Source organism: Silene latifolia, chromosome 10 (assembly GCF_048544455.1).
Source record: "Silene latifolia isolate original U9 population chromosome 10, ASM4854445v1, whole genome shotgun sequence".
Classification (NCBI taxonomy): domain Eukaryota; kingdom Viridiplantae; phylum Streptophyta; class Magnoliopsida; order Caryophyllales; family Caryophyllaceae; genus Silene; species Silene latifolia.
This window is the reverse complement of record NC_133535.1, coordinates 157,802,083-157,827,346: the sequence shown is the minus strand read 5'-3', so window position 1 is coordinate 157,827,346 and position 25,264 is coordinate 157,802,083. Positions and strand designations below refer to the sequence as shown.

The window sequence follows — 25,264 nt, the reverse complement described above, 5'->3', positions numbered from 1 at the left end:
AAATGATAAATGTATACGATTTGCAGAGAGACTGGAATCAAACCTTGACTAATTTACGGACAATGTCTTACAATGACAAACTGCAGTTAAATCATATTTACAAATAACAAGTTCAGAGTAGCAGTTGCTTCTCGGTCAGGCTAGCCAGTGTCTGGTCACTAGGAAACTAGATAGCCAAACCGAGCATCCACGAGACCTTGTTGACACAGACGAAGGACAAAAAAGAGACACCAGGAACTAAATTGAGCCACAATGCACACGGAAGCAATCGTTAAGAATTATCTATCTCCAAATGGTCTCGTTAGCGTCAGTGAAAATAGCATTGTGATGGTCTATGAGGCACCTGATAACTTCCACTGCAGCAAAGTCAATTGGCAAGCCGTCGTCCAATGGAATGGGGGATGATGCATCTTCATCGTCACTGTCCTCTGTAAAATAATCATAATATGAGCAATGTCAGTTCATCGGGAAAAAAGAAAAAAAAAATACCAAGAATTCAAGAAACACGGCAACTTTGCAGACAAACATTTAAAGAAAACTGTAAACATGGACACAAAGAATAGTACAATGTTTCTGGGATAATTTAACATGAAAACAGTGACGCTGAAAACTAAATGAAAGGTGTGTAAAGGTTTCGATAACTTGAGTAATAGACTACTCACCAAGAATGTCCCATGAGCCATACTTGGGTGCTGAATTATTTGCTGTCTTTATCGAATCTTTAGCATCACGGTGCCAGAACTGTCTATAGGACTCAGGCCTCTGCTCATGCTGCCAAATAATAACAGGTGCCATTTCCTCGGACAAAGTTTGAGCGCCCATCTGCAGAGAAATGAAGATTTAAATACCTATCAAGCGCAAAAGATACATGCACAGACGCTGTTCAATACTCATGTATACAGACTCAATGAAGTTGAAACCGTCAATGGATAAGACTAAACCACTCTAAAAGTTGAAAATATAAACCATCATTTGACAATAAGACTTGCAAGAAAAAACTAGGACGCACACGAAGAGGATAACTGAGAGAAACAGCACCGAGAATAGATTCATCGGAAAAGAAGGAAGTAAAGATGAGCATGTCTTAAAATGGTTGGCTTGAAATGAGCAAGCAGAGGAACAATGGACAAAAACTATTGACAGTAATACGATTTACCTATCCAAAAAGAGAGATGCATCCCGGGTCACAAATGTCATATTTCTCACAAGAGTTGGAGAGAATAATTTGTAAGGAAAGCATGCAAATTAACAAGTAAAAGGATAGAGAAACGGAGAAACAGACCGCACCTTGTTGAGAACCGATTTCTGGCAGACATTAAGCAGGAGGGCAGTAACAAATTCCAGCGTCATGTAATTTACTGTTGGAAGTCTCTTCAGTACATTCTTTAAAACATTGATACTGGAACGAGCACTTTTGATCTCATCATAGAGTTCAAATGTAATCAGCGGTTCAGGGAGACTCGCAAGGTAGCACTTAATCAGAACAGCAATGTCAAGCGGGTTTGCGTTCTCTGGCGGTATAGCATTGGGCTCTGAGATTCAACGACAGCATTTAGGACCATAATTCAGTAAAATAATGGAATTTTTAAAGCAGCAAGATCAGGTTGAACCTTGATTGTACAAAGAAACGAGTTGTTGAATAGCCTTCTTGTCTCCTTCCACTTTAAACAAATAAGGTGTGCCAAGTCCTGAGGATAAGCATCGAAGACGAAAAAGAATAAGGAGAAAAAAAAATCAACTTAATCAATATAAAGCAAAATAAATTAATCCAAAAAGCTAACTAGTTAAATTGAAGAAATATCAGAGAATGACCTGATGCTATGAGGTGATCAGCACATCTGACCAGAATCTGGGGGATAGGCCTGCTTGATTGTTGCCGCTGCACAGTAACCTCTATAGCAATTCCAAATACTGGTGACAGATGATATGCGAGCAGATATTATTGATTGTTCCCCACTTAGATCCAAGAAACGTAAAATTTACAACTAGAGCAATTGATGGAGACGACTATGCGAGAGTACTAAGGCTACTAGCAACAGCCTACTAAGCTTTCTGAAAAGCAAAATAATTTCTCCATATAACACTAACAGCTCATCTAAAGGAAGCAAGAAAAACGTCGCCTATCCAACAAAAAAATGACAAAGATGTTATCCCAAAATGCTACCCCAACCTTAGACTATATCACATAGTACCACGATTGTCAATAATGACTCAATAGCATTTTAAAATGGGTAGCATATTCGTAATTGTCCACCTCAAAGCTGCCAACGACGTGAAACGTTAACACAAAGACAATGCCCTAATAAGGATATTTAGAGTGTTATGCAAGTCGAGTCTTTGGACTTTGTTGTACTGAACTACCCACTACCAACAATCGAAGAAAAAAATTCTTGAAAGCAAGGATGAAGAAGGGAGGACGAGTCCAATAATGAAACTAATCTCCCATGAGCTTCTAAAATGTAGTAAATCAACTGGTTTGACCCAACCTACTTTAACAATCTTTTCACAATTTTTTTGCATTCTCCAGTATGCAACGGTCTAAAGTCGAAAAATAATAAAGTGGATAAACTTTGACCTAAGAGTATAGATGTAACATAATACTTCTAAAATCCCAAAAGGTATAGAGAAGCATACCATCACTGCTAGCAACACCCTGAAAGGACAAAAGCAAATGGACGTCAAAACATGGAAGTTAACTGGGCAAATCCCATGAAAAACAACAAAAATGAAAAGGTTGAATACCTTTTGCCACCTTTCAATATCAGATATTATAGATTTACTCCTTAGCGCAGTTTTCTTTGCCACCTGAAGGAAATGCCATACACTAGCATCAATAATCTTTGAATGACCCCAACAATACCATTCTACGCTTTTGAAAGAAAAAATTTACTTAAAACAAGAATGAGGCCCTTCATCAGATTATCATGACAAGGATTTCCTTGGAGCTTCGTTAGGACTTGGGCCCTTTGTCAATGGAAAGTTATGTGACTAGAATGAGCCCCAATAAAAAATTTCCATCATTGAATATTGTCTTAGCAAATTAAAAAGAAACCACATTTCATGAGACCTGGGTTCACATATATAGCCCGACATCAGCTGTCAGATACTCATAACTCATACGATGATAAGATAGAGCCCCATAGTTGGCCGCAAGCCAAGGATCCTCTATTACTTTGTCCTATGACAAATACATTGTACATAACACCCACAAGGCCACAACCGTTGTGATTTATAATCGCCTAAAGCTGTTTTTATGCCATGATATAGAGCAAAATGAGATATTTATCCAAGTTCCAGAGGAGAATAGTCAACTAGGTAAGAGAGCTTTTCAGCAGAAAGTTCAAGATATAAGTTGCTATTATATCTAACAAGTTGCTTAAAGCAAGACTCGTAAAAAAAGGGAATGGAAAAAAAAAAAACTCAATCAAACATATACAGTACAATACCTCCTCAACTTTTGTCTTTCCTACAGCAACTTTTTCCTTGGTCTCTGAAAAACCTTTCCTTAGAAAAAAGCCGGTTGAAGCAGCAGCCGTAATTAGCCGCTCCTGTACAGCGTGTTTAGTAGCGGGTTGTCGAAAAAGTGACCATTTACTCTTAAAAACAGATCCAACTCGTCCGGCTACATCAGCTACATTCTCTTTTGCATCCTTGGCTACCTCTTCAACGAAAGTCCCGGCTGAATGTCCAGCCTCCTTAAGCTTCACTCCTGTATTGCACGTAGCAATGGTTAAGCATCATGACACTGAAACTGTGAAGAGAAATCAGAATTAAATGGAACAGAACAAACCTGAAGCAGAGAAGAATCCACCAGCCTTGTCCTGCCACTGAGGAGATATCACAGTGGGCATTGAGTTTACCCCGGAAAAGCTAAGAAGCAACCTAAAAGATAGACCTGCATAAGCAATAGAGGACACATTAACCAGCTGAAAGAGCTTCCAGTCAATATCTTAAGATCTCATTTGGGTAACAACAGCCCGAAATTTCAGATTTCATGGTCAAGTAACAAGCTTTGCACACAGGCGTTTACAGCTGATTTCATTTTACTGTCAGTGACAGTAGACTAAGAGAAACCAGCAGCGACAAAGCGAACCTCGCAAATAGCATGCACAAAAACCTCTATAATCAGTGGCAAACCCTAGTCGCTCAATTAATCTCTATTCCGTTCTCCCAACTGGAGGCGTTAAGCCAATAAAAACACCATTACACACTGCCTCAAAGGCTCCATAAAGGATATCATTCATTGGATGGCAACATTTTCCTTGAACTGAAAATATAAATTTCAAGTAACCAGATGATCCATACTGAAAATTGTGTTCAGATTTGCATCAATCAACAGCTAATTCATAATATAAGCAGCGGTTACAAAACTGTAACCTATGTTACTCAGACTCATGTACGGCCATTGGACAAAGGTGCAAATATTGAGACACGAGGACCTCACCCTAAAATGACGAAACGTTTACGAGGACGCTAGGGATGTCATTGGGACGGGAAGAGGGCAGATGTAGGCTCCCCCACACATGTACCCACCAAGTAAAACTCATAACCCTACCCACCCCATCACCCATGGCGGAGATTTCCAAAACCATACCGTCCCCAACAGGTGGAACCATGGAAGTCTAAAATCGTAGCCGCCCCATTTACCCACTAACCATCTATCCTATAATTTCGTGCCCGCCTCATTTTATACTCATATCTATAACTCTATAAGTGTCATGTCGTGTCGAACATGGGTATATAATTATATATATACAATCAATATCAAAATTCACAAATTCTCATTTGTGACTGCACTATTCCGTCACAAGCTTGTGACCTCTCACAATGAGGAGCAAGTGGGAGGGGGGCTGTGAGAGGTCACAAGCTTGTGACGGTCACAAGCAAGACGGTCTGATCAAAATTACCCAATTAGTTTTAATCAATGATCTTAATTTCTCTAATTGTCCCCTCAAAGTTGGCACTAATTACTCCATAAACCCAGAAAATTAAAACAGCAATAATTAAAAAGACATCAACTTTAAACAATTAAAAATTACCCAACATTTTATTTACATAAATTCCATCGAAACAACCTAAAAAACAACAAATTTGATTATAAAACAACAAATTTAATAAGAAAAATTAGAACTTGATCATACCAGTTTGTTGTAAAAGACGAGTGCAGTGATCAAAGGAAGAAAGATGATAAAATGGTAGAATTTATGGATTCCTTAGATGATTTTTAAGGTTATTGAGAAAGTAGAAAAAGGGATTTTACAGGAACATTATGATGATGTTGGGATTTTTTTATTCTTTTCAAGGTTGTTATTAGTGGCATTAATTATTATTATTAACTTTGTTGACTGTTTTAGTGGTTGTTGAATTTCAAGGTTAGGAGATAATCATGAGAGTTAATTTGTTATATGAATCTATTTTTTATGTTTTTCGGTTTTAACGAGTTAATTTGTTATATAAATCTATTTTTTTATGTTTTCAATTTTAACGAGGACATCTGCAGCCGTTATTTTTTTTTCTATCAGATGCACAATGGGAAAAATCTCTGGACATACATGACAATGTTCTTCGTAGAAGGTCGTATCATATGTGCTGAAGCTTTATACAATGATAGCAATGATTTATTGATTTGGGTTGTAAACTCCGTATTATTTACAACTCATAATTATAAACATTTTTCATAAATTCTAACTCATTTTTGATATGCTATTAATCACTTTCTGATTGTGGCTCTCGTTCCCAACTCACATCTAGTATCCATTATATATGTGCATTATAAATTTCACCTTCTAGACTTTTTTTATTATGTACGTGAATACTTGATTATCCTAATGATAAATGATATTTCAATCTCCGAGTAGTGATTTTATTATACATTTTGAATTCTAGATCCACCTGAATCATCACACAACAATACAACACCTCTAAGGCTCTGAAGCTCTAAATCACTATTTTTTCTATTACCATAACAAGTAAAGCCATCATCGTCCTCGTCTACCTTTTCACTAAATCGTTATCCTTTTCCATCTCTTATAGTCCCTGAAACTCTCACTCCAACATACACTATCAACTCCCACCCTCACATTAGGCTACATACACCATCAACTTCCACCATTAGAGCCACCTAGAGATTGCGAATTAGTCTATCACCATGCCAATCATTCGATTTATCATAGAAATGTCTCACGTCGATTATAATATATAAATTGAGATTTACGGGTTCATTGTCGGTAGGGGTCGAGCTCATAATCCAATTAGAGGATATCAAACATAATGTATCAAAAAATATTTTCAACTTAAAACTTAGCCCCTCACCCAGGGGCGGATCTGGGCCTAGGCTACTCGGGCTATAGCCCGAGTAACTTTCTTAGTTAAAAAAAATACTCCCTCCATTCAACTCCACTTTACAAGTTTCTCTTTTGCGCACTATTCACAAGCGAACATTCAACTTCAATTTTCTCTCGATACATAAGTGAAAATATATTCATGCGGGATCTTATTTGATTCGTCTTTAAAAGTATATTAAAAATATCTAACTTTTATAATTTTTGCAAATACGCAGCTAACGATATTTATCGTCTAAAAATTGCGTTGGCAAACGTGATAAATGAAAGTTGTAAAGTGGAGTTGAATGGAGGGAGTATATATGTAAGCGTGTATATAAATATCATTAACACTGTGTGAGTCTGGTGGTGAGACTTTTACTTTTCAGTGGAAAGATGAGTCCGTTTTTGAAATAATGCTCAAAAATAAAAGAATTGTCGTTTTGGGTCGGTTTTGAAAACAATTATCGAAATGGTGTCCACGTAGGCTCGTTTTTGACGAGCCTGTATGAGGCTTAAACACGCCATACGTATTGGCGTGTTTACTTCAATGAACACGCCATACGTAATGGCGTGTTTAGGCAGTTCAAAATTGGAACCAATTTCAGTAGCTGAATAAGGAAGGAAAGGAAACACGCCATTACGTATGGCGTGTCTTAAGAATAAAACACGCCATACGTAATGGCGTGTTTAAGCAGCCCAAATTTCTTACCTGAGTCCAGTAGCTATCATAATGGGAGAAAATAGAACACGCCATACGTAATGGCGTGTCTTAAGATAGAAACACGCCAATACGTATGGCGTGTTTAGGCAGATTCTTTTTTTTTTTTTTAGTATATCCGTCCCTTTCTACCAAATTAAACAAAACATTCATCATCTCCGCCTCACAAACACCAAGTGCGATAGAACAAACCTCAACAAACCTCACTCCCCTTCTTATTTCTTCACCTCACACTCATCTCCGGCGAATCTCCGGCGTATCTCCGGCATTATATTGGGTTTTTGCTTTTCAAATTACACATTCTACCTAATTAGCAAGGTAATTTAATTCTTTTAACTTATTTAATTTCATCTTTTGAATGTAGATTTTGCTTATTTTGTCTTCATTGTTGGTAATTATGTTGTTTTGTACCTAGATCTACAACTTATATGTGTTAATTTAAGGTTGTTTAAAAAAAGCCCCAAATTTTCGAACCCTAATTAGGTAGGATGAACGATTTCTGATTTTTAATTGTTGTTTAGGTATGTATTTTAGGGAAATTAGGTTATTGGTAGTTGATTTATACTAAATTTGTTCATTTTTTTTTATAGAATGGAAATTTGTGATTTTCCTCTTATTTGTTATTGGGATGGAGAAGTGAGCAAAATGGATGTGTAACCTATAGAGGAGGGAATCAATGTTTTATTCTAGCTAGTACAAAGATGACATATCTTGAATTAGTTGAAGAGATTTATAAGGGAATCGGTGTTCAAAGTTTGGGTACTCAATTGAAGGTAATGATGAAATTTCCGAGTCTTAGGGTGTTTCAAAATTGTTCCCCTTAATAATGAGGGAGCCTTTAAAGCGTTATGGGCAAGTATTCGTCATTCACATGCTCCTTCAATGGACATATTTGTAGAAGTTTCTACTAGTCAAATTGTCATTCCTACACCAAGTATTAGGCTAGATGATGTTGCTCAATTTGTTTCACTTGAAACTAATTACGTAAATGATGGGGAATTTTATGGTAACTTAGAAGGTGATGAGATTGATGAGGAATTGGCAATACTTGATGAGAATTTGTTGGCAAATGAAGAAGATGGTGATGATGATCTTGTCTTTGCTAGTGCTCCCATCGTTGAGTTTAATAAGATTGATCAATTAGATGAGGATGAATTGAATAGCTGGAAAACTTGGGAAAATATGGTAACTTATTTTGTTTTAGGCGCAAGGTTTCGTCAATGTCCATAATACATGTGATACGGAGCTTCGACAAATGCCTCTTGAGGTGCCTCCACATTTCCGGACAATGGTTTCACACCTACGGGACTACTCCTCTCAATCGCTTGAACATGTAGGCTATTCCCATCTCCTTCAACCAACCGTAGAACCAAGGCAAGAAAGTTCACCAATGGTTCAAGATTCCCTCAACTCAATGAATGTGGATGACGATGCACCATTGGTTCAATACACAAGGAGAGGTAGACGCTCTAACTCATCCATGCCGGCTAGACACTCTATGTCTTCCATGCCTTCCATGTCTTCAATGCCGGCCATGTCTTCAATGCCTTCCATGTCTTCAATGTCACCCGTCAATGAAGAAGGTACCCCGGAGCCTAAGAAAGGGTTTTGGAATCGCCTTCGACGAAAAAGCAAGAAGAAGACTTGAGGACTTGATGTAATAGTTAGAAGATTAATGGTTTGTTTGACATTTTAGATGGTTAATTTCTTTGACATTTTAGTTGTAAAACTTAGATTTTAATCCCCTTGTGCGAAACTTATGTGTTGTGTAAACTCGGTTTTTATTTATAATAGGCAATGGTTTGTGTTGTCCTTTGCATTGTTGAGCATTGTTGAGTTTGGTTTTCTGTTTTGGCAAAGGAAAGATACGAGAACGAAGGGAATTTGTGCAGCAATGAAAAAAAAAAAAATACAACTGGCTAAACACGCCATACGCTATGGCGTGTTTAAAGAGGAAGACACGCCATTACGTATGGCGTGTTTAGTTTTTGGCAATTTGATCAGTCACTGGAAAGGGGTTGGAAAATTGGGCTGCTAAAACACGCCATATGTAATGGCGTGTTTTCCTCTCAAGACACGCCATACGTAATGGCGTGTTCTATGTCTTTCCTTATGTTGCTACTGACTTTGGGCTAGTTTTTTGAACTGCCTAAACACGCCATTACGTATGGCGTGTTCATTGAAGTAAACACGCCAATACGTATGGCGTGTTTAAGCCTCATACAGGCTCGTCAAAAACGAGCCTACGTGGACACCATTTCGATAATTGTTTTCAAAACCGACCCAAAACGACAATTCTTTTATTTTTGATCATTATTTCAAAAACGGACTCTGGAAAGATGCGGTTCAATACTCCACTTTGATTACTTTTCCCTATTGCAAGGAATTCTGTACTTGTTTTTCATAGTAAGTCACTACTCCTATAATACTACTCTAGAGTGCCTAAGAAGTACTATGAAGTTGGGATTCATTATTTATCTATTTATGACCAAATCCTCAAGTGTTATGAATTATTATTTCTTAATAGAGTATGAAAAGAAATAGAGGGAATAGTTCTCCTATAAACGAATAAATGGATTATAAATTAAGTACTCCCTCCAATTCACAATAAACCTCCCATTTTATTTTGGCACAAAAATTAAGGAAACACACTACCTCGCCTTATAATTAAATTTGGACCACACAAATACACTACCCCACCATACAATTAAATTTGGACCACACAAACACTTACCAAAATAGGAAATAGGGAGGTTATTGTGAATAACCGAAAAAGGAAATAGCGAGGTTTATTGTGAATTGGAGGGAGTATTCTATAAGACGGTCTCACAATAGTATTTACGTAAGACCTCTCATGTGATAGGACATTTATCCATCTATTTTTGTTAGTTTTTAGGGTAATTAATGATATATTTCACAAGTAATTATAATGAGACGGCCTCTTAGGAGACTCACTCTTTGGAATTTAGTTTAATTTTAAATTTTACAAAGTTTTAGGTATCTTTTTCGCCCTATTTAATACGCATCATTTTAAATGAATTACATTTAACAAGTGAGATTTTGTTTGCGGAGTTTTGTTGGACAAGTTAGATTTTGTTAAAATTACATAACTCGGTATATAGGTAATACAAACAAAAATTACATAACTCGGTATATTGGTAATACAAACGAATTTCACAGAGCTTTTGTTAAAATGACACATAAATTAAAGTTGTGTAGTACTTGTAGAAAAAAAAAATGGGCTTGTCAACTTAGTTGTAATACAAATCTTAAAAAAAAAAAAACGTTAATAAACTTTTAGCCCTAGGTATTTACAATTTCTGGATCCGCCCCTGCCCTCACCTTCCTTCAAAATAAACAAAAAATACTCCTAGAAATATATATCATTACTTAATATAATTATATTAAAATTAATACATTAGTTTATATAATAACTAACTAATAATCAAAATTAAATAGAGATAAATACAATTAAAAAGAAAACTCAATTATTTGCAACAAGGAAAGTCAAACTAATTTCACCCCGATGCTAACAAACATTGACCCATGCTTGACTATTTCCCCCAAATTTAGCAATTCCACCCTGGTCAAATTCATCATCAATTCTTCAAATTTCAATACTTTTCTATGAATTAATTCACAATTTGGGTAAAATCCCCACTAATTTCTTAATAAAATCCACCCAAAAAAAAAAAAATTAAAAAATGGAAAGAGATGGAGATAATTTAATTGAAGAAAATTGTCTAACAAATGGACATTTTGAGGGTGAACCATTCTTATTTAGTTCTAAAGTATTCTTGGATAATGTTGGAGAGGTCATTCTTTGTTTTAGTTCAACTGGGTTATCTTGGAAATCTGCAGATTCTTTATGTGATGTGAGTTTTTGAAATTTTCATTGTTTATTTGTTGAAGAATTTGTTCATATTTTGAATAATTGATGCATAATTGATTAGTTTAATGGGTTTAATGAGGAAATTTATGATCTTTGTGATTTTGTTTTGAAGTTGTTTGTTTTTGTAAATGTATTGTTGGTTTTGATCATGTTTTTGCAATTGTTTTAATGATTTTGTGTGTTTGGAATAGTTTAAAGTGGTTGCCCTTCTTTCTATGATGAAGTATCAGTCTTTCATTGTAGTTCTCGACGCAATTTTCATCTTGGGTCATGCGAAAACAGCCTTTTGTGTTGCTAATACAAGGGTAAGGCTCCTTGCCTCGCAATTTGAGGGAGTCCTTCAGGATTTCAGGCATTGGAGTAATGTTGTTGGAATAGTTTAAGAAAATGGGTTGTTATTAGATTTCTCATTTAGTGTCTTAATTATTAGTAATAATTTCAAATTATGCAAAGATGATCATTTAAGCTGTTGGAGTTTGGCAGATTTTGGCTGTGTTAGCTTAAGGAGATGTAATCCATGCTGTATCGTTGTCAAAGCGTCTAGATAGGAGGTTGGAACATAATTATGTTTCACAATTTCGTGTTACGGAATGCTTAGTTAAGGGGATGTAGGTGGATGGCGGAGATGAATTTTTTTTTTTTTTGATAGCCTATGGCCCTATGCTACTAAAATTTCTCTCTTTTTAACAGTGACAAGTTTGAAGTTACTTAGTGCCTCTTAATAGGAAGTTAGAAAAGGGTTGTTAATTGACACATACAGTTATCGTATGATAAATTGCATGCATATACTTAGGATAATCCCTATGAGGCTTTGTTAGTTCGTTTGAAGTTAATGATGGATTTGATTAGCAGGAAAAATCACCATGTTTGGGCCGTGTATTTCGTTCTGAAAGTGCCGCTGAAATATATTTTTCGGACGTCTATGCTACTAAGTTGACTGGTTGGGGCGTGATTCAGCAGCCAGCTGGATGCTGCTTCTTGCATCAGGATTTAGAGGTTGATTGCTCGATCATTGTGCGGTTTTGTTTCATGATGTAAGCCAAGTTCATTTTTAATGCGTCTCTCCTTCTACAGATGCACCGTTTTGTTGTTCACGGTATGCAGAAATCAAAGGCCAATCCTTCCCTCTGGCAGTTGGTGGAATACACTTTTGGTCACAAGAACCAGCCTGTGTGCCAAATGCTAGTTGATCAAATAACTGCCCACCTTAACAAGGAAATGGGAAGACCAAAGAGTTTGCTGGTGAGATACTCTCTGTAATCTTATCCCATACAAGCTTAGTTTTAAAAGCACATCTACACGCAAGGCTCAGTGAGGTACTAAGCCACTAAGTGAAACACCTTGGGTTGCCTTAGTTATGACTTTTACATAAGTCGTACTGGAATAAGGGAAATATAGCAAATCACCCCCAGAAGTTTGATACTACGTGCAATTAAGCTCCTTAACTTATAAATGTAGCAAATCACCCCCCAAATGTTTTCTTTAGTTCTTTTATTAGTCCGTTCCCTTTGCCGACTACCTCTACTCCTTTAGCTGGCTAGTTTTACTTCTTTACATGTTAATCCTCTGTGAAATCTTAAAAGAGGTATTGTCACATGAAATTTATTCTGAAATAAGAAATTGTTTGCAAAAACATCGTGTGTACATAAGGCGCGTCCCAAAGCTTTGCACCTCATCCCCACGGACCCTCATTGTGCTTCACTCTATTAAAACCTAAGCTTACAAAGCACGTACGAAGACTACAAACGAGCTCTGAAAATCATTGTAATTTTGTCTCATAGGTCTTTGTCAATCCTAAGAGTGGTAAAGGAAATGGTCAAAAGATATGGGAAGGTGTAGCTCCAATATTCTCTCGTGCTAAAGTGAAAGCACAGGTATTTCCTACTTCCTATCATCTGTCTCATTTTTAGTTCACCTAACTAATCTCTAATGAACTCGCATATTATAGTTCTTCCTAGGTTATTGCATTTACGTAAGGTGATAATTTGCTATTATATTACATTCAAAATAGCACTGATTGCTGATATTGCATGGAGTACTATGTAGTTCAACCTCGAGATCAGCTTCTTTCGAATTAATTATATCTTGTTGATCCCTTTGCCTTGCTCTCTAGCTCTTGTTTTCCTTCTTTCACTCTCTTTGGGCTTACCCCCTCTCTTTCATTGATGCTTGTTCGTGTGTATATTATCCAAATGTTCTTCTCTCTGGTGGCCTCTAGGTTGTTGGAACTGTTCGTGATTAAAAATTATCCCTGGGATATAGTTCATGTTTTGTGAGTTTACATTCTTATTTTGACTGATTCACAATTCGGGGGACTCAAAGTCTTCTTACTGAAGTTAGTTGCCCTTAGATGTAGTCGAGGGCTTTCTTAACTATTATTTTCCCCTGTTTGTGTAACTGTGTTTGTATGGATGTTCATCGTTAGAATCTCTTACTGTAGGAAAGATGTCTTAACATTTTGCTTTATAGTTCTGATGCTTAATTTAGAGGTTCACATTGATTGGGTTCTTGCATCAATATTAACTGATACAAATGGTTTTGCACATCATTCATCAGGTAACAGTTACAGAGAGGGCTGGACATGCTTTTGATCAAGTGGCATCTATGACAAGCCGTGAGCTTAATACATATGATGGTATTGTTGCTGTTGTAAGTTTGTGATTTTTTAATCGCCATCTGCTCTTTTTTAGGTCGCTTTCTTGTCTTAAGTTGAGGTTCAATAGACCTAAGCACATCAGGTTGTTTGTCCGTTTGTTCCACTATATACTTATTAATTAGTTATAGCCTATAGGTATTACTTAGGGACCATTTCCTTATTTCGTTTGACACTTCACCAAAGTATTTTGCTTTTCGGAAAGGACATGATTGCCCATAGCAAAATAATGCCTAGTGAATTTCCATCTTTCTTTCGAGATATGATTTTGAATTTATGCCACTGTAATTTTCGACGGAGCGTTCACTTCTATTTTTTTTTTTCACAGTTGTACTTGATTGCTCATATGATTAAACATGAGAATGATGAAGTTATCATGTTTGTACCGGAATGGGTGCAACAAAGTTTTCACCAAACGTGGCATAGTTGTTTTAATTATTTGCCTTTCTTCGTGACTCTCGTCATTCATTTGGGCAGTTAATAGATCCTACAACCAGTTGTACCCATTTGTATGCTCTAGAATCCGAGCTATATAATAAAGTTTTCGAGTTTTGTTTTAAAGAAGTCGAGTTATACCATAAAATTTCTGAATTTACTCACTTAAACATAAAAAAAATTAACTTTAAGAAAGCTCAAAAAAATTACACATAAGCTCGATAAGATATAACTTGGTTGTATGATGTTATTGTATCACTGGAGGTATAATGTTATTTGTATTCATTTGGGTTCACTACATTTTCAGACATCCTCACATATTTTGAAAAATATGGTAAAACCAATTATACGAGGGAGCTCGATATAGGCGGATGTCTAATACATTCTACTGTTAAGGAGACTAGCTTCTTTTTTTATCTATTGATTTGATAAGAGTTAAGGAGTAAATTAGTTGGAAAATATGATGTCCACAATTGGCAGTTTTCTTTTTGATTTGGTATTTACTTTCTGTGTTCCTACTTCCAAGGCATCCGTCTTTTCTCCAAGTATCTATTTGGCAAAAAAATTGTGTTATTCACTTGCAGGGTGGTGATGGCTTATTCAATGAGATTCTCAATGGTCTTACGACTTCAAGGTTCAAAGGCAAGTGTCCCCCAGTTCCGCCAGATTTTTTGACTTCTACCGAAAAAGACCCAAGTGACTTGGTTTTTGATCCAAATGAAGCACCTGCAGGTATTTCTTACTTAAAACGAAAATCAGCCTTCTCCATGTCCAGCTTCGAGAAATTTTGAAGCTATGTCCTGAAGTTATCAATTATTACTAGGTGCTTCTTTGTGAATGGGTATATGTGAAAATTGCAGGAACTGAAGAAACTTCATGCAGCAGCGGTTAGTTTTTAGCTCTCCTCGTATGCTAGGTTTTACTGTGTTACGCCGTAGTCCGTACTACTTTGGGAACATCAGTGCTTTGGTTTTTTACTTTTCTTCTTCTTGTTTGTTTCAGGTGATGATGTTGGATTTTCCATACCTCATAAATGGTTCAGATTGGGGCTTATTCCGGGTGGTTCAACTGATGCCATTGTGATATGGTAAGTCATATCCGCTATGCAGTATTTATGTATGATAAACTGCTGCCATTGCCTTACATTATGGATTTCATTGATTTGTAGATGATGTATGAAGAGAATTACTTACTAGAATCTAGTGAAAAAGGCGTTATGCGAAAATATATTGAAATCATTACCACGAGAGAGTAAGTATGAGTGCAAGGACAAGTATTAGGGAAGAGTAGAAGACAAGCATTCCCGTAATGATAATTTGCGTCAAGTAGTTGCTCTTAGCACTTTTCTCCTTGCCAGTCACGATACTTTTGCATATAATGTCTGAAGATGATATCGTGTTGATTGATGAAATAAAAGATGGGATTGAAAGTAAGTTGATAACTTCGGAAGAGTGGAGACTTAACTATTTAATCTTGAGGTTTAGTTTGAGCGTAAGTAACCGAATATTTTGAGGTTTTAGGTTGGGGGAGGAGCAGTGATCATTTTAGATGAGAAGACTGACTGAGTTTTTGACTTTTGTTTTTTCTATCTAGTATAGTATATCTATTATCAATGATGGACATGTGGCTACCAAAGTTGGCTTGTGTCATCTCTTAAACAAATGGTCAGGGGTTCGATTCCTGACTCTTGCGAATGAAAAAGCCAAACTTGGGAGGGGTCAACCCATTAAATTGCCTTCAGTACCCGAAGGAGATTGCCCCAACTGTCGGTGACATGTGGCTCATGGAATTTTAAAACCGGTTCAAGTAGGAGAGTGCCACATTATTCCGATTGGATCCATAGATTAAAAAAAAAATCTACACTCTGACAATTACGCATGCGCCTCTGTATGGTACTGACTACTGAGTGTAGGACCATGGTCCATGAATTAGTGCCACATTCATAAAATGAATGAAGTATGAGATGATTATGCTTAAAACAACATGCTTCGTAGTGTTTCCATTGCGTCCTCTCATTTCCTGGATATATGAAGTTACGATTACTTAAGTGGACGTACATTATGTTTATAATTTATCACAGCTTCCTTCACTCTTATGTGCAGTACAACTGGTGTTAGAGATCCCACAACGTCAGCTTTGCACATTGTCCTCGGAAAAAGGATTGGTCTTGATATTGCTCAAGTTGTGAGGTGGAAAGCAACCAATACTTCGAAAGTTGAACCTCTTGTGCGCTACACGGCCTCTTTTGTTGGGTAATCTAATATTGCATATATCATATGAATAGCTCTTGTGAATTCATAGTCAGCAAGTCTAAATGCTCAAATTTTAAAATTATCGAAAATTCAAGCAGTTCTACCTTTTGCAATATAGGTAAAGTCCTAATGGTAGAAAAACTTGTTTTTGGATTGTAAAATTCAGTATCGACCATTATGCGTCCCGGTTTTTTATGTTCAATGTGTTGGTGATTATGCACTCCTTCCAATTTGAAATTGTGCACTTATTAATCTTCGGCACTTAAGATCGACAATTGCCTTTATCCTCTCTTTGAGCTGGATAATGCAAAGATTGCTTGAATCGAGCATTATTTTCCGTTTGCCATCTAGATATGTCTGATATGATGGAGGTTTCCAAAATCTAATGCATCTTAACTTGCAGTTATGGATTCTACGGAGATGTCATAACAGAGAGTGAAAAGTATCGTTGGATGGGTCCAAAACGCTATGACGTTGCTGGCACACAAGTGTTTCTTAGACACAAGTAAGTTATGTTGCATGTAGAACTGATAAATTGACTCAACCAGCATGACCCGACCCGAATATTTCATTAAGTTGCTTTTTGTTTAACTTTTTAGGTCATATGAGGCTGAAGTGTCATACTTGGACCTCAAGTATGAGGAAACGACTCAACATCTTGAGGAAGGTAACCTGAAGGTGGGGACACGGTCACTTAAAAACCACAATAAAAAGCGTGAACGAGAAATTTGTCGAACAAACTGTGAAATCTGCTGTATGCCTAGTCCAAGCACAAGTGAACCAAAATGGTTAAGTGCTAAAGGACGATATCTCAGTGTCGGAGCTGCTGTTATCTCCTGTCGCAATGAAAGAGCACCTGATGGTTTAGTGGCCGATGCACACCTTTCAGATGGTCTCTTGCATCTTATCTTAATTAAAACTTGCCCTCATCCATCATATTTGTGGTGAGTTAGCTTCTCTTTTCTAGTTAATCTTGAGGAGCACCTTGTTGCATTTAAGAGTTTCCCGTCATGATGGCATATGTTGATTGAGACTTGTATTCGGCTGTTATTTCATCCGACCCCTCCTTACCTCGCAATTTGCAGGAGCCATTGAGGCAGGGGGGTAATGTTGTGCTATTGTTACTCGGCTGTTTTCATGACCAAGAGGTAGTTGACATTAGTCTTCTTTACTTCTGCCAAAAAAAGTGAGAAACAAAGAAAGCGGACATTTGTCTGAAATAGAGTAAGTGGATTATACATTAGATGTAGTACATCAGATGGTATAGTTTTTGAGCATTGATATAAAGTTTTTGAGTTTTAATCTAAAATTTTTGAGTTTATTTACTTAAACTTTAATCTCAAAAAGTTATATTATAACTCCAAAAAATTACATATAAGCTCAAAAAAAATTGACTTTTTGACATCATAAAACTAAAATGTAATTTATAACCTCTATAGTACTCGAAAAAAATACACAAAAACTCAAAAAGTCATTAAGTATGATGTAGTACATCTGATGTACAATCCTTTCTCTCTCTGAAATACAAGTCTTATATATTGAACTCCGTATACCCAACAAGGGGATCATCCGTGTCAGATTAGTTTTGTCAGGTCTATCAGTAGTCTAAAGTGGTTATTAGTGGCGTTCACATAATTTGTTGAACAGTCCATTATGTTGTACTAATGGATACTGCTACTCACTGCAGGCACCTTACCCATCTAGCTCGAAAGGGTGGATCTCCCCTCGATTTCAAGTTTGTCGAACACCATAAGGTGATGGTGTCTCACTCTTCTCAATATAGTTTTTCATTTCTTTTTAGAATTTCAGATTCTCATAATAGAGTTGGGAATTTGCATGAATTCGTATTTTTCAGACGCCTGCATTTGTATTTACATCGGTTGGCAAGGAAGGTGTTTGGAATTTGGATGGGGAGATTCTTCATGCACATAAACTCTCAGCTCAGGTTTTTCGTGGCCTCGTCAACTTATTTGCAGCAGGACCTGAAAACTAACATTAAACTCCCCTTTGTGAAGATATAGATCTTACCGATCCTATTTTGCAAGATTTTGTATTCACACACCCGAAATTTGTCCATCTCATTTTCATTTTACAGATTAATTTCATTTTATTCTTGCTAAGATAATGCGGAGCAGTTATACTTTAGTATTTATCAAAACAAAACGAAAATAGTCCGTCTGACTTTGAATATACTACACAAGGATCGATTTTGTGAACCCGTCAACAGAGATTTTACTGGTTGTAAAGAACTGAGAATACTGAAAATGGCTGTTAGCTTTGAAGCCAATACTCTGCCAGGCCATCAAGAGTTTGGTTGTCGTTGAGATTCGAGCCTTAATCTTAATGGCTTTATAGAGAAAGTAGCTCTTTCTAAGTTCTTTCTAAGTCTTGTTTATCCGTCTTAGGCTTTATATGCAGGTAGTGGGATTCGAACCCAAGGCGCTAGGTTGGAAACCAAAGTCTTTTACCATTGAACCACAATGTCTATTGTACACTTAATGAGATAACATTTACTTATCAACTATTCAGCAATATTTGGGGTAGCAAAATTCCGTCTTCTAAACCAATTTTTTAAAGTTTGGGGTAGCGACCGCCACCCCTTGCTACTAGGTGGCTTCGCCCCTGAAACAAAGTCAATCTTAAAACAAAGCAAATACTACCACATACGGGTAATAAAGACAACTTTTTTCATTTCCTAGACAACTTGTCATATGATTTTGTATGTATTTTACCCGTCTTAAATGATAATTTGTGTTTTTCAATAAGGTAAGACAACTCGTCCTTGTTCCTATTTTGAAACAAGTTTGAATCCTTTCTATTTTCTCTCACCTATCTATCTTAATTGAATTTTTAGTATTCATTTTTCACCTCGTCGAACAATCATTTTTCAAGGTAAAACTAGGACTGTCGGATCATCCGAAAATATAATCCTAATACATTGAGAGAAAATTGAAAGAAATAGAGAGAATTCAAATGGGTTCGAAACTACACTTTACCGTAGCTTTAGTTGCCAAGAGGAAATATTCTAGTACTAGAACATAAATAAATACTGGTACGGAGTATTATTCTACTAGTTTTTAAGGATTACTAAGTCTCCCTTAAGATGTGAAAATATCAATATTTTATTAAAAAAAAGATCATTTAATGATAAAATGTTATAATTAAATTTGCCACCCTCTAAAAAAAATTGATGATAACATTTTATCACAAAATATTTACATTTTATTGTAAAACTATCATAATTTTATCAGTCTTAATTTCAGACAAAAAGAGTCATCTGAAATGAGAATTTGCCTTTTAGGACTCATTACTAAATTAGTAATACTAATTGAAAGACATTAATCGTAGAATTTTCAAGGTTTTGACTTTTCTTTTGACTTGGCTAATTATAAGGTATTTTATTTTCATTTATACTCAGAAAATTAAAGCATATAAGAAGTGAGGAAACTAGCATATTCCCATAATATAGTGGTTTTTTTGTTTGTTTGAGGATTTGTACTAATTTTATCATTCTTAGCATATTCCTATTTTGGGTGCTTTGCATATCATCAATTGCATGTAGTAGACTAATTAGCCAATTCTACGTGCTTGCACTAATTTTATACTTTCGTCAACTTTATTTGTAATTCTATTTCATTAAAACATAAACCAACCCTTTCATTTTGAAGCCCTTTTCTTATTAAAAAAAACGATTGTGTTAGGTAAATCGTACGTAGTTTGGAATTGACTTGAAAGTTTGAGCTCAAGCTCGGTTCAAAACTTGCAGAACTTATGATGGGTACTCGCGTGGATCAGAATTGGTGAATTCGTATTGGGATTAGGGTTTTATCGAGATTGGCTATTTTCATCATTTTCTTTTATATTTTTTTTCTAAACTTAACTCATAACGTTGCATATTTTTTAGAGAACATGATTATAAACTAACAAAAAAAATAACATGGGAGTAATAGAAAAACATGATCATCAAACAAGCTTTTTTCGGTCTCTTATACTTGGCTCAGGCTCGATGTAGAATGATAATTTGGAGAGCTTGTCGAACAGGCGTAGGCGCGTAGCATACATTACGTCATAAAATGAATTCGGTTTAATTTAAAATATCGATAAATTTATTTATCCTCCGCATATAATATATTTTTAAAAATTGTATTTTTTATTTTTATTTTGAGACTCTTGTAATAGCATGGAGACTATTGTGCCACAAGGATCACTTAACATAATTTGCCTTATTATAATTATACGTCCGCAATTCAGTTTAGAACTAATGACAAATTGACAACACAATTTAACGTGTAAAATGCTCTTGTTTCGCAACTCATTGTCATAAGAAAGTTGTGAAAATGTCAAAATGTATTAATGTTATTTTCAACACTTCAAATAGGAGTATAATATTGCTTTAAACATAATTTTACAAATAATTTAATTTGATGATGTTAGAAGTGTTGTTATTATTTGTTGTTGTATTATAAATGACGTGTAACTCAGCATCATACGGAATTTGGTATGTCCTAGAGACTAGAGAGCTCTTTATAATATGTACTCCCTCCGTTTCACAATTACTGTTTATTTTTCGTGTTGATATGAGATTTATTTTAGTATATATAACTAGAAATATTAACAGTTATGTTTTTGGAAATTTTTAGCTGTTAAAGGACAAAAATACTACCCGTATATTATTTCTTGAGACGTGAAAAAAAAATATCGTACTAATAATGAGTCTAATTTACATGGCTTCTAGGTAAACTATTACGGAGTATACAATATCGAATACAAAATGTAGATTGGAGTTTTTTTTTTCATGGTATTAGATATATTCTTTTAGGTTTTTCATTACATGTATGTTTCACTCGATAATGTAGTGAATATTACAAGATTGAAGTTTTTTTCTTTTAATTGTAGATCGACTAAATATTTACTTATACATTGTCCACACCCCGACCAAATGACCAATGAGGCATGCAATGATGTTATATATATACAGTATATGAAGTTATGAACATTTGGTATCCGTCACTCCAAAGTGACGGATACGTGCTGTCTTTAATGAGATTTTGTGTAAAAAAATTATGTACTAGGTGTCTAGTAGTGCTTTGTACTTTTGGTACCAGACTACTCCGTACGAGGTTATATGCAATGGTGGAACTAGGGGGTTACTAGGGGCCGCTTGTCTTTGTTGGCGCGGGAATTTCAAAGTTTTAAGTTATAATTTTCCAACTTTTATCGAGTTCTCCTTAGACTATTATCTAGCCCTTGCCTCCGTTGAAATTTTTCGCCTCTACTGGAGTGAATTCCTGACTCCGTCACTGAACTTATATGAATGTTTTTTAGCATGCATGTTGTTTGGAAAAACTCAGGTTAGATTATCGTGTTACACTCCAACCAAAATTAAAAGTAAATTATCAATTACCACCTTTTATATACTACTTTTTCAAACTTACTCTATTTTATACGGAGTAATTTTTTTTAAAACTTATTGTCTTAGAATGACATTCTTTAAAATTTGCTGCCAACATCCTTTTTCAGTAAAGAAAAATATGTTCAGTGATCGATTTGCCCTTAATCCCGACGAACTTTCTGTGTGAGTTCCGTAGAATTTTGTTTCGGGATCCTGGAATCCCGAAAAACCGTGTATTATACACTTCAATTTGAGCCGTTGGGAGGTCGTACCGGACCCAGTTTCTTTTTCTCCCGGTTTTTCTATCACGCGTCCGAGGTCATTTCAAGAGTTAACCTATTCGATTCAGCCTATAGTAACGAGCATTAATCCATTTTTCACGATTATCCGAGGTTCGACGAATGCTGGTTTATGGCATACCGGCACCCCCAAATATCTTCTGTTGCTACTCAAATTTTGCGTGGCCGCTTTATCTGACCCGAGAAACTTTCTATGTGATTTCCGGAGAATTTTGTTCCGGACCTTGGAATCCCGAAAAACCGTGTATTATACACTTCAATTTGAGCCGCTCGGGAGGTCGTACCGGACCGAGTTTCTTTTTCTACCAGTTTTTCTATCACGCGTTCGAGGCCATTTCAGGAGTTAACCTATTCGATTCAGCCTCTAATAACGAGCATTAAACGAGCATTAATCCATTTTTCACGATTATCCAAGGTTCGACGAATGCTGGTTTATGGCATACCGGCACCCCCAAATGTCTTCCGTTGCTACGCAAATTTTGCGTGACCGCTTTATCTGACCCGAGGAATTTTCTATGTGATTTCCGGAGAATTTTGTTCCGGGACCCTGGAATCCCGAAAAACCGTGTATTATACACTTCAATTTGAGCCGTTCAGGAGGTCATACCGGACCCAGTTTCTTTTTCTACCGGTTTTTCTATCACGCGTCCGAGGTCATTTCAGGAGTTAACCTATTCGATTTAGCCGCTAATAACGAGCATTAAACGAACATTAATCCATTTTTCACGATTATCCGAGGTTCGACGAATGCTAGTTTACGGCGTACCGGCACCCCCAAATGTCTTCCGTTGCAACTCAAATTTTGCATGGCCGCTTTATCTAACCCGATGAACTTTCTATGTGATTTCCGGAGAATTTTGTTCCGGGACCCTGGAATCCCCAAAAACCGTGTATTATATACACTTCAATTTGAGCCGTTCGGGAGGTCGTACCGGACCCAAGTTCTTTTTCACCCGGTTTTTCTATCACGCGTCCGAGGTCATTTCAGGAGTTAACCTATTCGATTCAGCCTCTAATAACGAGCATTAATCCATTTTTCACGATTATCCGAGATTCGACGAATGTTGGTTTATGGCATAACGACACCCCCAAATATCTTCCGTTGCTACACAAATTTTGCTTGGCCGCTTTATCTGCCCCGAGGAACTTTCTATGTGATTTCCGGAGAATTTTGTTCCGGGACCCTGGAATCTCGAAAAACCGTGTATTATACACTTCAATTTGAGCAGTTCTAGAGGTCGTACCGGACCCAGTTTCTTTTTTTCCCCGTTTTTCTATCACGGGTCCGAGGTCATTTCAGAAGTTCACCTATTCGATTAAGCCTCTAATAACGAGCATTAAACGAGCATTAATCCATTTTTCACGATTATTTGAGGTTCAACGAATGGTAGTTTACGGCATACCAGCACCCCCAAATGTCTTCCGTTGCAACTCAAATTTTGCGTGGCCGCTTTATCTGACCCGAGGAACTTTCTATGTAATTTCCGGAGAAATTTGTTCCGGGACCCTGGAATCCCGAAAATCCGTGTATTATATACACTTCAATTTGAGCCGTTCGGGAGGTCGTGCCGGACCCAGTTTCTTTTTTTCCCGGTTTGTCTATCACGCGTCCGAAGTAATTTGAGGAGTTAACCTATTCTATTCAGCCTCTAATAACGAGCATTAAACGAGCATTAAGCCATTTTTCACGATTATCCGAGGTTCGACGAATTCTGGTTTATGGCATACCGGAACCCCCAAATGTCTTCCGTTGCTACTCAAATTTTGCGTGGCCGCTTTATCTGACCCGAGGAACTTTCTATGTGATTTCTGGAGAATTTTGTTCCGGGACCCTGGAATCCCGAAAAACCGTGTATTATACACTTCAATTTGAGCCGTTCGGGGAGGTCGTACTGGGCCCAGTTTCATTTTCTCCCAGTTTTCTATCACGCGTTCGAGGTCATTTCAGGAGTTAACCTATTCGATTCAGCCTCTAATAACGAGCATTAAACGAGCATTAATCCATTTTTCACGATTATCCGAGGTTCGGCGAATACTGGTTTATGGCATACCGGCACCCACCAATGCCTTCCGTTGCTACACAAATTTTGTGTGGCCGCTTTATCTGACCCGAGTAATTTTCTATGTGATTTCCGGAGAATTTTGTTCCGGGACCCTGGAATCCCGAAAAACCGTGTATTATACACTTCAATTTGAGCCGTTCAGGAGGTCATACCGGACCCAGTTTCTTTTTCTACCGGTTTTTCTATCACGCGTCCGAGGTCATTTCAGGAGTTAACCTATTCGATTTAGCCGCTAATAACGAGCATTAAACGAGCATTAATAAATTTTTCACGATTAACCGAGGTTCGACGAATGCTAGTTTACGGCGTACCGGCACCCCCAAATGTCGTTCGTTGCAACTCAAATTTTGCGTGGCCGCTTTATCTAACCCGAGGAATTTCTATGTGATTTCCAGAGAATTTTGTTCCGGGACCTTGGAATCCCGAAAAACCGTGTATTATATATAATACACTTCAATTTGAGCCGTTCGGGAGGTCGTACCGGACCCAAGTTCTTTTTCTCCCGGTTTTTCTATCACGCGTCCGAGGTCATTTCAGGAGTTAACCTATTCGATTCAGCCTCTAATAACGAGCATTAATCCATTTTTCACGATTATCCGAGGTTCGACAAATGTTGGTTTATGGCATAACGGCACCCCCAAATATCTTCCGTTGCTACACAAATTTTGCTTGGCCACTTTATCTGCCCCGAGGAACTTTCTATGTGATTTCCGGAGAATTTTGTTCCGGGACCTTGGAATCCCGAAAAACCGTGTATTATACACTTTAATTTGAGCCGTTCGGGGAGGTCGTACCGGGCCCAGTTTCTTTTTCTCCCAGTTTTCTATCCCGCGTCCGAGGTCATTTCAGGAGTTAATCTATTCGATTCAGCCTCTAATAACGAGCATTAAACGAGCATTAATCCATTTTTCACGATTATCCGAGGTTCGGCGAATACTGGTTTATGGCATACCGGCACCCCCAAATGTCTTCCGTTGCTACGCAAATTTTGCGTGGCCGCTTTATCTGACCCGAGGAATTTTCTATGTGATTTCCGGAGAATTTTTTTCCGGGACCCTGGAATCCCGAAAAACCGTGTATTATACACTTCAATTTGAGCCGTTCAGGAGGTCATACCGGACCCAGTTTCTTTTTCTACCAGTTTTTCTATCACGCGTCCGAGGTCATTTCAGGAGTTAACCTATTCGATTTAGCCGCTAATAAAGAGCATTAAACGAGCATTAATCATTTTTCACGA

General features: G+C 36.9%; 2 protein-coding genes across 5 annotated transcripts; one reads left to right on the top strand and one right to left on the bottom strand.

Moving 5' to 3' along the window:
* Positions 1-19: 19 nt before the first annotated feature.
* On the bottom strand, positions 20-5,437 carry LOC141606564 (putative Rho GTPase-activating protein At5g61530). The gene is made up of 10 exons (XM_074425741.1): positions 5,142-5,437; positions 3,791-3,895; positions 3,447-3,709; positions 2,743-2,805; positions 2,635-2,653; positions 1,813-1,911; positions 1,611-1,688; positions 1,288-1,532; positions 663-822; positions 20-428 (listed from the first exon to the last, which is right to left on the bottom strand). The coding sequence occupies exons 2-10, from the start codon at positions 3,849-3,851 to the stop codon at positions 283-285; spliced, it is 1,134 nt and encodes a 377-aa protein (XP_074281842.1). The 5' UTR covers positions 3,852-3,895; positions 5,142-5,437; the 3' UTR covers positions 20-282.
* Positions 5,438-10,542: 5,105 nt separating this feature from the next.
* LOC141606562 (ceramide kinase) lies at positions 10,543-18,491 on the top strand. 4 transcript variants are annotated; one of them, XR_012526758.1, is made up of 14 exons: positions 10,567-10,916; positions 11,783-11,929; positions 12,008-12,175; positions 12,715-12,807; positions 13,490-13,582; positions 14,606-14,753; positions 14,882-14,908; positions 15,024-15,108; positions 16,124-16,273; positions 16,677-16,778; positions 16,873-17,217; positions 17,359-17,421; positions 17,961-18,027; positions 18,129-18,491. XR_012526758.1 is itself a non-coding variant. In XM_074425739.1 (13 exons), exons 1-13 carry the CDS (start codon positions 10,746-10,748, stop codon positions 18,264-18,266), a joined length of 1,731 nt encoding a protein of 576 aa, XP_074281840.1. In that variant the 5' UTR covers positions 10,543-10,745; the 3' UTR covers positions 18,267-18,491. The 4 variants fall into 4 exon arrangements, 3 of the variants coding, with proteins under 3 accessions (XP_074281840.1, XP_074281839.1, XP_074281838.1); XM_074425739.1 differs by lacking the exon at positions 17,359-17,421 and having other exon boundaries at positions 10,543-10,916; positions 11,786-11,929; XM_074425738.1 differs by lacking the exon at positions 17,359-17,421 and having other exon boundaries at positions 14,882-14,905; positions 15,021-15,108.
* Positions 18,492-25,264: the final 6,773 nt, after the last annotated feature.